General features: G+C 37.2%; 1 protein-coding gene across 2 annotated transcripts in view; it reads left to right on the top strand.

Annotated features, from left to right (window-relative positions):
- CIRSR (corepressor of RBPJ and splicing regulator) overlaps positions 1-16,648 on the top strand; it is a 501,165-nt gene that overhangs the window by 462,309 nt on the left and 22,208 nt on the right. The window contains exons 1-4 of one of the 2 annotated variants that reach the window (XM_007965400.3): positions 5,421-5,468; positions 5,557-5,621; positions 6,013-6,061; positions 7,224-7,341. In XM_007965400.3, the coding sequence (XP_007963591.3) occupies positions 5,436-5,468; positions 5,557-5,621; positions 6,013-6,061; positions 7,224-7,341 (265 nt within the window). In that variant the 5' untranslated portion in view covers positions 5,421-5,435. Of the gene's footprint in view, positions 1-5,420; positions 5,469-5,555; positions 5,622-6,012; positions 6,062-7,223; positions 7,342-16,648 lie in introns of those variants that run through there. The other variant, XM_073019832.1, reaches the window with a different exon arrangement.

The raw sequence follows: 16,648 nt of genomic DNA, 5'->3' as shown, positions 1-16,648 counted from the left end.
ACTCCGTCTCAAATAAACAAACAAATATATAACAAACAAATAAACAAATATAAAAACCTAATTTTTATATTATTAATAGTAGAAACATATTGGAAAATGGAGAGGGTGTTCAGGAAACAATTGTTGAGTTACAGGGATAAAAACAGACGGGAGGTGGAAAACTAGGTTTGAAACAGATCACAGTATTCATGTTTATTCTTTATCTTTAAAAAAAAGTTACTATTTTCCCTTTTAATTAATATTTGAAGCCCTGCAAATACCCTGTTTCTCCTTGGACTTTTGCCTAATTTTGGTATTCATCAGTAGATCTTGCCTGCATTAATTATTTATTTCTGTGATGTTCTAATGGTTATTTTCTATTTCTATCATTCCTTCTACATTTATTAATTTGAATTCCTCTATAAGGAAGAATTTCCCTTATCTAATTGTTTATTTTCTATCAATATGGACTCATGGCTGTTTATTTAATTCTTTGGGTTATAATATAATACTATTGTTACTTATTTTCTTGCTCCAGTTGTTTCAGTTTGGGCCATTGAGAGCTTCGTTAGGTTGGCTCTTATGTCCATTTAACATGCACCAACCCTGTTTTGTTTTGTTTTTTTTTAATGCCGCTTCTGGTCCCATGAGATGGTCAGACTTGTCTTTATTTTCCCTGATGCAACACTGGAATCAACCAGTTTTCCAAGGCACCCAGGTTCCTTTCATTGGTGAATGATATTTAGAAACCAGGATCTGAGCACTAAGTGTGTTCATGGCCACTAAGATGTTATTACTTCTAGGTTTGGTCATTTGAGTGCAAATTTATGAGTAATTGGTCATTTGCCAGTAGGTCCCTATAATATCACTTATTACCATGCATGGAGTAGGTACTCAATATTTCTTCATCTTTCAAAAGTGCTGTTTTTGATAGCCAATTTCATTCTTCAGTAATCTGTTCTCTTTTAAGTTTTTACTGTCCTAGAGATTTCTTAATGTTTATTATATCAATCGCTTTAGTCACTTTATACTTTTTTCTTAAGATGAAAAAAAATTTTTTTGAGAGGAAGGTCTCGCTCTGTTGCCTAGGCTGGAGTGCGGTGGTGCAATTATATCTCACTGCAGCCTCAAACTTCTGGGTTCAAGCGATCCTCCTGCTTCAGCCTCCTGAGTAGCTGGAACTACAGGCATACACCACCACACCTGGCTAATTTTTTATTTTTTGTAGAGACAGGGTCTCTCACTCACTGTGTTGCTCAGTCTGATCTTGAACTCCTGGACTCAAGCAATCCTCCTGTCTTGGCCTCCCAAAGTGCTGAGATTACAGGCATGAGCCACCACGCCCAGCTGAAAATCACATTTATTATTCTGTCTAGGTAAATACAAAGATTTATGGGATGTCAAAAAAACTATGTAAGTTTTTAGTTGAGGTTAAAACAAAAATACCAATATTATACCCATACCTTTTACTTTATATACTTGTTGAATTTTGCATAATGTGGGAAACAATCTTTTAGTTTGGGTTTTATTATTATTTTTGTTTCAATATAAATGAATTGGGCTGGGCACGATGGCTCATGCCTATAATCCCAACACTTTAGGGCAGGATTGCTTGAGTCCAGGAGTTTGAGACCAGCCTGGGCAACATAGTGAGACTTTGTCTCTAAAAAACAAAAAGAAACAAGGAAAGAAAGAGAGAAATAAATTAAAAAATACACATATAAATGAAATGGTTTGTCTGTGGGTTTTTTTGTAAAATACATATTTTATAAAATTTACCATTTTAAGTGTGCAATTCAGTGTACCCTTAAATTCAGTGTGGTGAACCATCATCATTTCCAAAACTTTTTCACTATCTGCAACAGAAACTTTGTAACCATCAAACCATTAAAGAATAATTCCCTATTCCCCTTGGCCCACAGCCCCGGGCAACCACCATTCTACTTTCTTTGTCTATGAATTTGCCTATTCTAAATACCTCATATAAATGGAATCATATATTTGTTCCTTTGTGTCTGGCTTGTTTCACTTAGCATAATGTGTCCAAGGTTCATATATATTGTAATATGTATCAGCACTGTATTCCTTTTTATGGCTGAATAATTCTCCTTTGTATGTACATACTACATTTTGTTTGTCCATCTGTTTGAGTCTTGGGTTACTTCCATCTTTTGGCTATTGTGAATAATGCTGCTATAAATGTTGGCATAGAAATACCTGGTCAAGTCCTTGTTTTTAGTTCCTTTGGATATATACCTAGGAGTGTAATTGCTGGATCACATGGTAGGTTTATATTTAGCGTTTTGAGGAACCACAAAACTGGTTGTCACAGTGACTGCACCATTTTACATTTCCTACTAGTAATGGACTTGGGTTTCAGTTTCTCTATATCCTCTCTAGCATTTGTTATTTTCCTTTTTTTTTCCAGAAGATAGCCATCCAGTAGGTGCAAGGTGATATCTCATTGTGATTTTGATTTGCATTTCCCTAATAACTAGTGATGCTGAATTTGGCTTTCAGTGTATTTGATTTTGATTTTATTTATTTATTTATTTATTTTGAGATGGAGTCTCACTCTATCGCCCAGCCTGGAGTGCAGTGGCGTGATCTTGGCTCACTCCAACCTCTGCCCCCCAGGTTCAAGCGATTCTCCTGCTTCAGCCTTCTGAGTAGCTGGGACTACAGGCACCTGCCACCACGCCCAGCTAATTTTTGTATTTTTAGTAGAGACATAGTTTCACTATGTTGGCCAAGCTGGTCTCGAACTCCTGACCTCAAGATCCACCCGCCTCAGCCTCCCAAAGTGCTGGCATTACAGACGTGAGCCACTGCGCCGGGCTAATTTTGATATTTTTAATGATGTGAATTTAAGATATAACTTATACACCTGTTTAAAGTGTTTGTTGTTTTTAAGTATATTTAGACTTTTGGAGCCATCACTGTAATCTAATTTCAGAACATTTACATTATCCAAAAAAGACATCTTCTCTCTATTAGCAGTCACTTCTCATTCCCCTGCCTTGTCCCCCTTCTACCTCTCAGTGCTGAGCAGCCACTAATTTCCTTGCTGTCTCTATAGATTTGCCTATTCTGGACATGTCCTATAAATTAGATCATATGTCATGTGGTCTTTTGTGACTGGCTTTTTTCACATAGCGTAATGCTTTTGAAGTTGACCCTTGGTATTGCATATATCAGTATTTCAATCCCTTTTATTGCTGAATATCACTCTGTCTGTATCTATATCTATTGGATGTAGATCCCTGTGGCCTTTTGCTTCTTTTTTACAGGTCTTTATAGAATCCAGTGGATATAAGGAGAGGAATTATAATCATGTCATATATCCTTTGTGATTGTCTTTTCCAAATATAAGGAAAAATTATGTTCAGTCTTTAGCCTCCTTCTTTATTATTTTTACTTGGATCTTATGAATTAAAACTTTGACTCAACCAGTCATTCCATTCATTACAGAGCTTTTTGTTCTAAAAAACCTTGCGTATCTTTTTTTAAACAGAGCTCAAACAGGGAACTTTCAGTGTTAAAACAGAACTATAAATAATGTGATTTTTGTCATGCACCAGACACTGAGTCCATCATATTAATTGGCATGTGTAGACTTTTTTGCTGCTGTTGTTGTTTTTGAGACAGAGCCTGGCTCTGCCACCCAGGCTGGAGTGCAGTGGCACGATCTCGGCTCACTGCAACTTCTGCCTCCCAGGTTCAAGGGATTCTCCTGCCTCAGCCTCCCGAGTAGCTGGGATTACAAGTACACACCACTACGCCTGGCTATTTTTTGTATTTTTGGTAGAGATGGGGTTTCTCCATGTTGACCAGGCTGGTCTCAAACTCCTGACCTCAGGTGATCCACTTGCTTCGGCCTCCCAATGTGCTGGGATTACAAGTGTGAGCCACTGTGCCCAGCCATAGACTTTCTTTAAATTATTCTTTTTTCACTGGCCTCATGAAAGAATTTTATTTTCTCATTTACTGTGACTCTTACAAGTCCTGGTTGGATTTGACTTCCTAAAGAAATCCCTGAGAGACTCATTTTTTCCAAAACTGATCCCTTTGCCTTTTCTTTTTTTGTTGGGAAAAAACAAAACCATTTGATCCCTTACAATTAAGAAAGGTGTTGGCATTATTTAACTTAATTGTAAATTTGTGATGGCATTTGGGATTTCAAAGTTGTCATAATTTCCACAGCATTTCAGGGTTTGAGAAAATCTTGTAAGAAAAATAACCATATTATTTTTACTCTTTTATGTTAAGATGGCTAGGGTCTCTCAGGTAGTAAGAAAGTCTCAGAGCTTATAACCAGTTACTAAAGAGGCAACACTGTTTAATTTCCATTTGGATGTAATCTAGTTAGTGGAGTAAAGTTTTGAAACTCTGTTTCTAACAAAAATATTTCATCTTAATTCCCTTAGGTTTTTTGGTGGGGAATGGATTATTCTATAATTTTTTTTTTTTTTTTTTGTCCTACATAAAATCATTAACTTTGTCTTGTTTCACTTAGATTGCTTATGGGAGATGAACGTGTAAAGAATGGCCTTAATTTCATGTATGAAGCCCCACCAGGAGCTAAAAAAGGTACTTATCTCCTTCCTTTTCTTTTTCTTTTTCTTTTTTTTTTTTTTTTTTTTGAGATGGAGTCTTGCCCTGTCATCCAGGCTGGAGTGCAGGGGCGCCATCTCGCCACACTACAGCCTCCACCTCCTGGGTTCAAGCAGTTCTCCTGCCTCAGTCTCCCGGGTAGCTGGGATTACAAGAGCATGCCACCACGCCCAGCTAATTTTTGTGTCTTTAGTAGAGACAGAGTTTCACCATGTTGGCCAGGCTGGTCTTGAACTCCTGACCTCCTGATCCACCCGCCTCAACCTCCCAAAGTGCTGGGATTATAAGTGTGAACCACCTCGCCTGGCCTCCTTCCTTTTCTTTTAAGTCTTGGATGTGTTTGCAGCTAAAGATTGAAAAGTACTATGACAGATATTTTTTTAAAGTTGTTCTCTATCTTTTAAAATTGCTATTATCCTGTGAAGATAATAAAAACTATAATCATACAACAGAATAAATACTAAAAAATATCTTTCTAATCTGGTAATATTTCATAATGTGCCCTTGAGGAGGAAAAAATCCTTTATGTCCAAAGTACACTTATTCTGTCATAATTTGTATATGTATCTTTAGTCCTTCTTACTAAATATTTAATGCATTTGTAAATAAAAAACATAATATTCACTGTCAATGAACAGTAAAAAGTTTGATAACTGTGAATTAACATGCTTATTAATTTTAATTTTGTATTTTATCCTGCAGTGGTCTGAATTTTTATCTTGTGAAAGAAGAAAAAAAGTCAAACCAATGAATTCTTATAAGTGACAATTAAATAACATGATATAGTGAATACAGTAGATTTTTATATTGATGTTTTTAACTTGTCTTACCTCTTTTCTTCCATGTTTTTGATATGCAATCAAGAAAACAAAGAGGTAAAGGACTATTTTCTGTGTCTGAATTTACTTGCAATTGATTATGTTACATGAAAAAATTAAAAGAATTTTCAATGAATGTTTTTAGAAAGAAGAAACAGAAGGAGAGACCGAATACAAATTTGAATGGCAGAAAGGAGCCCCACGAGAAAAGTAAGGACTGGTTTACTTTTAAGACAAGATATGTATCATTAAGTTTACATTTACTGATATCCCATTTTATGTTGCTTTTTCAGTCATTAGAGAAGGCAACTGATGTGAAAAGTTATTTTTAATGATTTTAATTAGCTGTCTTAACTAATCTGCTTGATCATAGTCTTTTGTTTTATATACTTTTTCATTTTTTTAAAATCACAGATTATCAGACTAGACACATAATAACTAAATGGTGTTTGGAAATACTAGATAGATTTTATAGTTCTATATTCTTACTGAAGTAATATATTTCATAATGTTCTTAGAAGTGTAAAACTATTTTTCTGATTAACTGCTGTTTAATTTTTAAATTATTCTTAATATTGTGTTTGTACATTTCCTCTAATAGATATGCGAAAGATGACATGAACATCAGAGATCAGCCCTTTGGTATTCAGGCAAGTAACACATATTTTACTCTGTAAGAATAATTTTTATTTAATAAATATATTTTTATATTGTCTGAAAGGTGTTTAAGCTGAAAAGGGGCACTATGGTTTTGTTTTGTATGAGATAATATAAGGAATAGAGGAGAAAACATAAAATGTAATAGGCTGATAAAAGACAGGAATCAGGCTGGGTGCGGTGGTTCATGCCTGTAATTTCAGCGCTTTGGGAGGCCGAGGTGGGCGGATCATGAAATCAGGAGTTTGAGACCAGCCAGGCTGACATAGTGAAACCCTGTCTCTACTAAAAGTACAAAAAATTAGCCTGGCATGGTGGCGAGTGCCTGTAATCCCAGCTACTCGGGAGTCTGAGGCAGGTGAATCACTGGAACCTGGGAGGTGGTGGTTGCAGTGAGCCGTGAGTGCGCCACTGCACTCCAGCCTGGGCAATAGAGTGAGACTCCATCTCAAAAAAAAAAAAAAAAAAAAAAAAGACAGGAATCAAACTTTTATAGTGAGAGCTATAATGATAATGGTCTCTGTAGTTTTCAAAAAATTTGGAGAATCAGCTCAATGTCCAGAAAAGATTTAAATCTATTATTGGTTTAGAATCAGGACAGACTATCATCAGAGGGCAAATCCTTGTTGTAAAGAAAGTTTTATTGAAACACTGCTTTGCCTATTCATTTACTTATTGGCTATGGCTGCTTTCCCACTACAGAAGCGAGTTGAGTAGTTAGAATAGACAACATCTGTCCCAAAAAGCCTATAATAATATTTACTACATTTGGACCTTTACAGAAAATGTTTACTAGCTCCGGGTTTCGAAATTTGAAACTTTAAAGGTTAACTTATTAAAATGAGAGAATTTAAGCTTAGTTTCTTCACATAATGACATAATTCTTTTTGGTATTTTACCATTTCTTTTTGGATGACATTATATTGCCACCAAGTGAAAGGTAAAAAGAAATGAGATTCAGCTTAGTTTCTAGGCAAAATTTATAGTGAAATATTTTAGTCTTTGTATTCAATTACCAAACATAGTTTGGAGTCTTTTTCCCTGGAGATCTTTTAAAAATGTAATTTAGCTTAAATTCTATCAAGGAATAGGAATTTGAACGTTGGTTAGATTCTTACTTTTTCAGTAACCAAAATCACATTCATTATTTCTCAGGTTCGAAATGTGAGGTGCATTAAATGTCACAAATGGGGTCATGTCAACACAGATCGAGAATGTCCTTTGTTTGGTCTTTCTGGAATCAATGCAAGTTCGGTTCCTACTGATGGCTCAGGTAGGCACTAGACATGATTTGTTTCAGGAGAGGACAAACAAGGAAAGATAAAACAACATTTTTCTTTGCTCTTTCTGGGTATTGTTTTATTTGGGTTTGTGTGTGTGGTTTTTATTTTTGTTTGTTTGTTTTTGACTAAGACCATTCCCAAAATATGATTAATGGGAAAATCTGATCATATATGTTGAATTGAAATGCTGTGTAATAGGATTAAGTTAAAATTTTCCAGCCAAAGGCCCTATGAACTAAGTCTTAAAGTAAAATACATTAAACATAGTTTATCAGACTAGAAGCCTAAAAATGGAAGGAAAAAATGGTTATTTCTCATATTCATATCCTCCTGAATTATAAAAATAGACTGTACTGAAAGCCTCAGAAGCCATCTCTTTTTAGTACAGAGGTAAAAACAAAGCTGAGTATGTTAAAATTGTTTTTTACTTAAAGTTACTTACTGTCCTGCATATTACCGTCTATTTCAGAAAAATGGGTCTAATTTGGTTTAGATCATTTTGGTCCTTTTTCTAAAGAGATACTAAACTGAGAAGTTTTAACTTAAATTTATCAGTGCTTTGTTAGTATATTATTGAAACAGGCACAATAATCCAACTCCAGCTTATAATAGATCATAATAGAAATAATCTGTTTAATCCTGTAACCTTAAGCAAGTCCTTTCACTTTTATGAACTTCAGCTCCTTATTTTAAAATAAGGATGATAATATAACTCGGAGATTTTCTGCATTTTTAAAGCAGCTAGAGAACCCTTTTTTTTTTTCTTTTAAGAAATCTTACATGAAACCTCAGTATACAGAACATATAAAAGCGGGGCTGCTCTATTGAAGCAGATGCTCTGGGCATGAAGCCCTGTCCTCTCAGGCCACCAAGGCCTGTGATGCACCTCCTCAGACTCCCTTTGGCTTTCACTGCTGCCTCAGTCTGACCCCAGGGTTTACCCTCAATCAACACACGATCTTTAGCCTCTATTCGATAGCTAGAGATTCTTCAGCAAGCTGATTCAGGCTATAGGATTCAAAGTGCCAGTTTTCCTATTAGGAGTTTAGGAATTTGATGAATGATAAGCTTGGTTTTTTGGTTTGGTTTTTGAGACCAAGTCTGGCTCTGTTGCCCAGACTGGAGTGCAGTGACGCAATCTCGGCTCACTGCAACCTTCAGCTCCCGGGCTCAAGCTCCCTTCCCACCTCAGCCCCCCGAGTAGCTAGCTGAGACTGCCGACACACACCACCATGCCTGGCTAGTTTTTGTATTTTTTAATAGAGATAGGGTTTTGCCATGTTGCCTAGGCTGGTCTCCAACTCCTGGGCTCAAAGTGATCCACCTGCCTCAGCCTCCCAAAGTACTGGGATTACAGACATGAGCCACCACACCTGGCCAGTAACCACCTTTTAAGTAGAAGGAAACTGCGCAGTTTAAGTAGAAGGAAATGATTCGCTCAGTATTAATTAGGTGAGACAATACTGATAGGAACTTAGGTCTGGCAATCTCTGACAAAAGAACATCCCACTGATACCACAGTACAGGTACCCTTAAAAACTTACATACCTAATGCCTCCTCCTCCCTTGCCCCCAGCTAACTAGTAGAAGAAGGGAGAAAGGCCTCAAAGGAAATAAAGCCCCAAAGGAAATGAAGTGTATGTTATATACCCGTTGGCTCAAATATTTCTGACCACTTCTTTTTTAGTCACAGGGATTTGTTGTTACATCGAAGTACAACCTGTTTTCTGGAAGGGGTTGCATCTTATCATTTCTTTCACTCAAACCTTATAGTGCCCCTGCAACTGCATGACTCATGGTTGACTTGAGACAGGCAGAAGTAGTAGTTGTCTTTATGCCTCAGCCTTGTCTAGCTCTGATCCTGAGTGGCATAGACTCCAGACTTAGTGCTTTCTTTTAATAATCAATAGACTTGATTTCTCTTGAGTCTATATTAGAAAGTCTGCTAACAATCAGAAGAACTTGTGCTAACTGAATAGTTAACCTGTTTTTAAGAGTGTTGAAAACACGAAAACCTCAAAAAAACATGCCCACAATTATGTGAATTCAGATGTAACAAAGCTGGTTATTGGCTCTTCTCCAGCCCTCCATTTCTTTCTTTTTTTTTTTTTTCTGAGACAGAGTCTCGCTTTGCCACCCAGGCTGGAGTACAGTGGTGCGATCTCGGCTCACTGCAAGCTCCTCCTCCTGGGTTCATGCCATTCTCCTGCCTCAGCCTCCCGAGTAGCTGGGACTACAGGTGTCCACCACCACGCCCGGCTAATTTTTTGTATTTTTAGTAGAGACAGGGTTTCACTGTGTTAGCCAGGACAGTCTCGATCTCCTGAGACCTCATGATCTGCCTGCTTCGGCCTCCCAAAGTGCTAGGATTACAGGCGCGAGTCACCGCGCCCGGCCCTCCAGCCCTCCATTTCTATTCATTAACCTTATAATAACTCAGTCACTCAATCTATACAATTAACAGTTTTGGAACCCTCTTATGGTGGGGTTTTACTGTGGTACTGTTCCTTAGTAAAATGAACTTTTTCAGGATCAAATTAATGAAGTGGAAAAAATGCTCAAGTATTTGGTTCCTATCAAGTTTTTAACATTTATGTAACCAGGCTTAAGAAGTCTTTCTCTATCTAAATGAATTGAGCACCTGGGTGGGAGAAGATGAGAAGCATTACCTTTGTGGAAACAGTATGGTTTCTCTGCATGAGGCTGATACCGCTAATATAGAAAATGTTCTTTCAGGGCTGGGCATGGTAGCTCATGCCTGTAATCCCAGCATGTTGAAAGGCCATGGCAGAAGGATCACTTGAGCTCAGGAGTTTGAGACCAGCCTGGGCAACATGATGAAACCCATCTCTACAAAAAATTCAAAAAAATTTAGCTGGGCTTGGTGGTCTGCACCTGTAGTCCCAGCTACTCGAGAGGCCAAGGCAGGAGGATCATTTGAGCCCAGAAGGTTGAGGCTACAGTGAGCCAGGTTTGCACCACTGTGCTCCAGCCGAGGTGACAAAGCGAGACTCTGTCTCAAAAACAAAAATGTTCTTTCAAGTCAATATGAAAAAGATGAACACACAAATATGAAGGAGCAAACGACATGAAGATAGTTTACAAAAGGAGGAATTCAGATGACCATTAAACATATGAAAATATTTTCAACAACATTAATAACCAAAGAAATGAAAACTAAAACAATATGTTACCTTTTTGCCTGTCAAACCTTGGTAAAGATTTTAAAAGGTGTGCATCCAGTATTTTCACAAGTGTGGTAAAATGAACATTTTATTTTGTGTTTTGTTTTTCTTTGGGACAGGGTGTCATCCTGTTGCCCAGACTGGAGGGCAGTGATATGGGTCTCAACTCACTGCAACCTCTGCTTCCCAGGCTCAAACAATCCCCTCACCTCAGCCTCCTGAGTAGCTGGGACTACAGACGTAAGCCACCATGCCCAGCTAATTTTTGTTTTTTTTTGTAGAGATGGGGTTTCATCATGTTGCCCAGGCTGGTCTCGAACTCCTGAGCTCAAATGATCATCCCACCTCAGCCTCCCAAAGTGCTGGGATTACAGGTGTGAGACACCGCACCCAATCAAAATGAACATTTTAACCCTCTCTTGATAAATTAGAGCAACCTTTCTGGAAAGGTTATATATTTGCTGATATATATCAAAAGCCTGAAAAACATGCATAGCTTTTTACCTAGAAATTTGCCTTCCAGTAATTTATAATAAAAATGTGATAAGGTAGATTTTCAAAGATTTATAGTAGTGAAAGATTGGCAGCAACCCTAAATGTTCATCAGTGGTTGGTAAAATAAACATGTTTATTCAATCATCATTTATGGAGCACTTTTTCTGTGCCAGACCTTGTTCTAGGCTCTAGGAACACAATACCAAAACCTTTCATTATATTGGGAATGACACACAGTAAACTAATAAATAAGAAAATATCAGGTATTTATAAGTTCTGTGATGAATGTTTAATTGGATACTGTGATAAGAACTAAATGGGGAATTACTTTAAGTGGTCAGAAAGGGCTCCTCTAAGGAAGCAGTGTTAAGCTGAGACCTAAATGACAGGAAGGATGCTGGCATGGCATGCAAGACATGGGAAAAGAGCATTGAGTATCTTAGGCAAAAAGAATAACCTTTCATATAGAGAAAACCATCAGTTCTGAGAAGCCATGTACTTAGTGGTTAAGCACACAGACTGAGGAGCTGTGGAGCTACACAGATGCCTCATTTGCAGCCAGGTTTACAGCTAGGCATCTATGTAGCTCCGTACATAGCTAAGTGTTTTTGCTACTTAGTATCTGTGTAACTTTAGGCAAGCTGCTTAACATCTCTCTGCCTGCATTTGCTTAATTCTTAGAACTGAAGTTTTTTGCTTACTTTGTGAAATAATTATATTTGCCAACTCTGTATTTGACATCTTGCACATCAGCCAGTAAGTTTTATTTTTTGAACTCAAGCTCTCATAGAAGATACAGTCTAATCAGACACATCAAATTAACATAGAGTAATCCCAGTTTACAACCTAGTCAGGAAAACAAAGTATGGTATTATGTAAGGCTCTATTTAATAGAGAGTAACTGAATGTTAAATTACGTAGCTAATAGAGGAGGTGGGACTAAAATGAGCTTTGAAGAATTAAAACTTAGGTAGAAAGAAAGGTTGACCAAAGAGGAAAGATTAGAAGAAAAACATAAGCACAGAAGATTTTAACTTGGATGACTTTAAATGATAGCAACAGACTTAAATGGCTCTCAGAAAGCTGGCCGAAAGGGTTTGGCCACTGATGCTGTAGCCAGTGTTTACTCAAACTTACATAATGGAAAGGTTCACTTAAGTATTTTGTGTAAATGTTGGTTCCCAAGCCCCTGTTGCAGAAGGGCTGTTGAAGAAGAGTCCTGAGAGGAGGGAGAAGTCTGAGCATCTTACTCTCCAAGATGACATTCATGATCTGAAAGTTTGGTGAAACCACTGTAAGCAAAATTAATGCCATGGAAGACTGTGTGTATGTGTGTGTGTTTTGCATGTAAGAAGAAACACACACACACACACACGCACACCACACACACAGGGGGATAGTATTAAGGAAAAGGAAAGATAATGCGTTGAAAGAGTTTTTTTTTTTTTTTTAAGGTGAGTGAAGACATTTTCAACATCATTTCTAATTTTTCACCATTGTAAACAGTCTAAATATCCAGCACTAGGGGAATGGCAAAGTAAACGGTTGATATCTTAAGTAAACTAAGTAATACAATTGAATCTATGCTATGATTCTAATATGAATCTGTGGGCATGTAAATTAGGACTGGAAGGAAACAAACATGAAAATAGTATGTTAATTAGGTGAAATTACAGGTAATTTTATTTTTATATTAAAATGTGTGATTAAAAAGAAACTTAAAATTTAGGCTCTTCAGACATTAAATGTCACATGATTTTCTTCAGAAGGCTAATGTTTTCCTTTGTACTCCCATATTAAACTTATTTTCAGAATAATTGGAACAGCTAAAAAAAGAGTTACTGGTGTGTTGTAAAGGCTATGTTCATGATGAGAAATAACTAGCAGACTGAATTAATTCTTTGCCTCAGTCTTTATAGAATAAGATGTTAGGGAAATTTCCATTTCCAGTTTTTCCATTCAAACTGACATGGTATGAGAACAAATACTTGTAAATACATTGGGTATTTTAATTTCTTAAATCTTGTATCTTAGAATATCTGAACTCTATGATAAAATTATGATTTAAAAAATCAGTAACTTTCACCATCTGTGATGCCACATAAAATGATGAAAATTACTGATCTATTTCTTAGGCATCATCAAGGTTGAGAACCATCAGCTTAAACTATGTGTAAGAACAACTGACGATTTGGGAGCAAAGTACCTTTTTCTGTTTCTTTAAATTTTGTTTTACTTATTACAAAGTCATGAATCTACCCTAAGGAAATAATCATGGATATGTTCAAACATTTAGTCACAAAGGATTATGTATACAGTAAAAGAGAGGCTGGGCTTGGTGGCTAACACCTGTAATCCCAACAGGTGAGGGAGGCCAAGGCAGGAGGCCAAATCACCTGAGGTCAGGAGTTTGAGACCAGCCTGGACAACATTGAGAAACCCCGTCTCTACTAAAAATATAAAAATTAGCTGGGTGTGCTGGTGTGCACCTGTAATCCCAGCTACTCAGGAGGCTGAGGCACGAGAATCGCTCAAACCTGGGAGGCAGAGGTTGCGGTAAGCCGAAGTTGTGCCACTGCACTCCAGCCTGGGCTACAGAGAAAAAAAATAAAGAACACCTAAATGTCTAATAAAATGATATTAAGTGAGTAATTATAGAATATTGTTACAATGGAATACTATCCCATGGAGCTATTTTAAGTGATATGAAGATTTCTTAATGATATGGACGTTTACAATCTTTGGTCAAATAAGAAAAGCAGGTTGTAAAACAGAGTAGTTACATTTGTGTTTCTCTTTGTATCTTTAGGTAGACATGTAGACAGACAGATACTTTTAGAAAAAGGATTGGAAGGAGATAGACAATTAACAGTGGTTGTGTCTGGGTGGTAGGATTACTTGAGATTTTTGGTTTCATCTTTTTGGCTTACCTGTAATTCCATTAGTGAAGGTACATTGCATTTATAAGTTTTTTAAATGAACATTGTTTTAGAAGAATTAAAAACTGTACATAGAAGTAAGTTATTTAAAATTGAATTGCTCAATTAATGCCTTTAAAGTTTGACATAAATTTAGCAGTAGTAGTCAACTAAGGCAAATAGAAACTCTGAAAGATTTCTCAAAAACAAAATCAAAATTCTACTGTATCAAATAGGAAAGCAAATAATAATGATGTTGTGTTCTGAATTTGAATGCAATGAAAAATAAACTGACCAATTTTCTAATCCACTTGCTGATTCAAGCTAAAAAAAAAGCCTTTTCATTAAAAAAAAAAAAAAAATCACCTATTGAATAATGTCTCACCAGTGAATAGAGATTATTTTTGCAATAAGGCAATTTCAGTGGATGTGGTTATCATGGGATAATCACACCCCTGGGGTACAGCCTTGTGCCTGTAATCTCTCAGGAGTGTAATTATTTCATGATAACGGTACCCCCTGGTGTTGCATTATTTCTATTATGAAATTCTTAGTTTAGTATATAAAGTAACTTACTTTGATCACTGGAAACTGCAAGGTGCTGTTAGAATGTTCCAGCTGTGAGGTTTACGGAGACCAGCTATAAGATTTACTTCTCCTTTGCAAAGATAAATTAGGCAATCAAAATGCTTCTTTGGGCTAAAATTGTTTAGAATATCTTTTCTACTGATAAGATCATCTTAACTTTATAAGTTTTCATCTACTCCAGATACTCAAAATTATATGTAAAACTTGTAAGCTTCAGTGCTGACTGAATTTTTGTAAAATATTTTTATACTAGAATACAATTAAATGGCCAGCCCACCTGGATTTTATCTATATTCTATAGCCCTTATTCTTATCATGGACTCTTAACATCTGTCAGCTACTTGTGTTTTTAATGTATGTTTAAATTAAATATTTTTAAATCCACAGTGGGCTATATCAACAGCAAGTTTGTTTTAACAACTTTTTTGAGCTGTAATTTGCATACCAATACAATTTACCTATTTGAAGCATACAATTCAGTGGCCTTTAGTATATTCACAGAGTTATACATCCATCACCACAGTCAATTTTAGAATATTTTTGTTACCCAAGAAAGATATCCCTTAGCCCTCACCCTCTAGGCCCCAGCATCAGGCAACCACCTAATTTTTTTCTGTCTGTATAGATTTGCCTACTCTGGACATTTTATACAAATAGAATCATATAATATGGGGTAAAGAATGTGGTTTTAATACCATTTTCACAATGAATTTCACAATGTGATACAACTAAAACCACCGATACCTGCCCCACGTTCGTCCATGGAATGTATTTTTCTTTTTTCTTCTTTTTTTTGAGACAGAGTCTCGCTCTGTCACCCAGGCTGGAGTGCAGTGGCGGGATCTCGGCTCACTGCAAGCTCCACCTCCTGGGTTCACACCATTCTCCTGCCCCAGCCTCCTGAGTAACTGAGACTACAGGCGCCCACCACCATGCCTGGCTAATATTTTTTTTTTAGTAGATACTGGGTTTCACCGTGTTAGCCAGGATGGTCTCCATCTCCTGACCTCGTGATTCACCCGTCTCGGCCTCCTAAAGTGCTGGGATTACAGGCGTGAGCCACTGCGCCCAGCCCGTGGAATGTATTTTTCTATGATGCTTAAACATACACACAAAAGAATGCATAGTCTTATAATAATTAAAACTTCTAACCCATAAGGGGATAAGAATTTGTGTATAGGTACCTATAAAGCAAATGAATATTAGTCGGATTGTCACAATAAATATAAAGCAAAATTCTATCAATTAAATAATTCTTTTCCCCAAGCAAACAAAGACTTTGCACATCTTTCCATGTTTGAATTGCAGATTTATTTCTTCAGGAAGCAAACAGGTAACACTAAACAGTCACTCTGGGCCACGTGTGATGGCCCATGCCCTTAATCGCCTCACTTTGGGACACTGAGAGGGGAGGATACTTCAAGACCAGCATTTTTTGAGACCAACCTTGGCAACACAGCAAGACCCTATTGCTACAGAAACTTTTTATAAATAAATCAACAGTTACTGTGTAGGAAAACTAGACCTGGGGTTGCTGGGAGTGCTAGCTCTCCTTTAGCCTGCTTCTCAACCACCCATTATGCCCACCATTGAACTCAGCTCTACACCAGCAGTGATAGTGGATCAACCAGCCCTGAAACTCTAATGCAGGCTTGCCTTGTTTGATCCTGCTTCATTTTCTTGCCCTTTGCAGATGCTGTGTTACAAATTGAAGGTTTGTGCTAAGCCTGTGCTGAGCAAATCTATCAGCACCAGTTTTCCAACTGTATGTGCTTGCTTTGTCTCTGGGTCACATGTTTGGTAATTATTGCAGTATTTTAAACTTTTATGTTATGTTATGTTATGTTATGTTATGTTATGTTATTTATTTTGAGACGGAGTCTTGCTCTGTCGCCCAGGGTGGAGTGCAGTGGCCAGATCTCAGCTCACTGCAAGCTCCGCCTCCCAGGTTTACGCCATTCTCCTGCCTCAGCCTCCTGAGTAGCTGGGACTACAGACACCCGCCACTACGCCCGGCTAGTTTTTTGTATTTTTAGTAGAGACGGGGTTTCACTGTGTTAGCCAGGATGGTCTCGATCTCCTGACCTCGTGATCCACCCATCTCGGCCTCC

The sequence above is a fragment of the Chlorocebus sabaeus genome, chromosome 10, assembly GCF_047675955.1.
Source record: "Chlorocebus sabaeus isolate Y175 chromosome 10, mChlSab1.0.hap1, whole genome shotgun sequence".
Taxonomy (NCBI): domain Eukaryota; kingdom Metazoa; phylum Chordata; class Mammalia; order Primates; family Cercopithecidae; genus Chlorocebus; species Chlorocebus sabaeus.
Note: the sequence above shows the minus strand (reverse complement) of the source record. Positions and strands in the feature narration are given on the sequence as shown.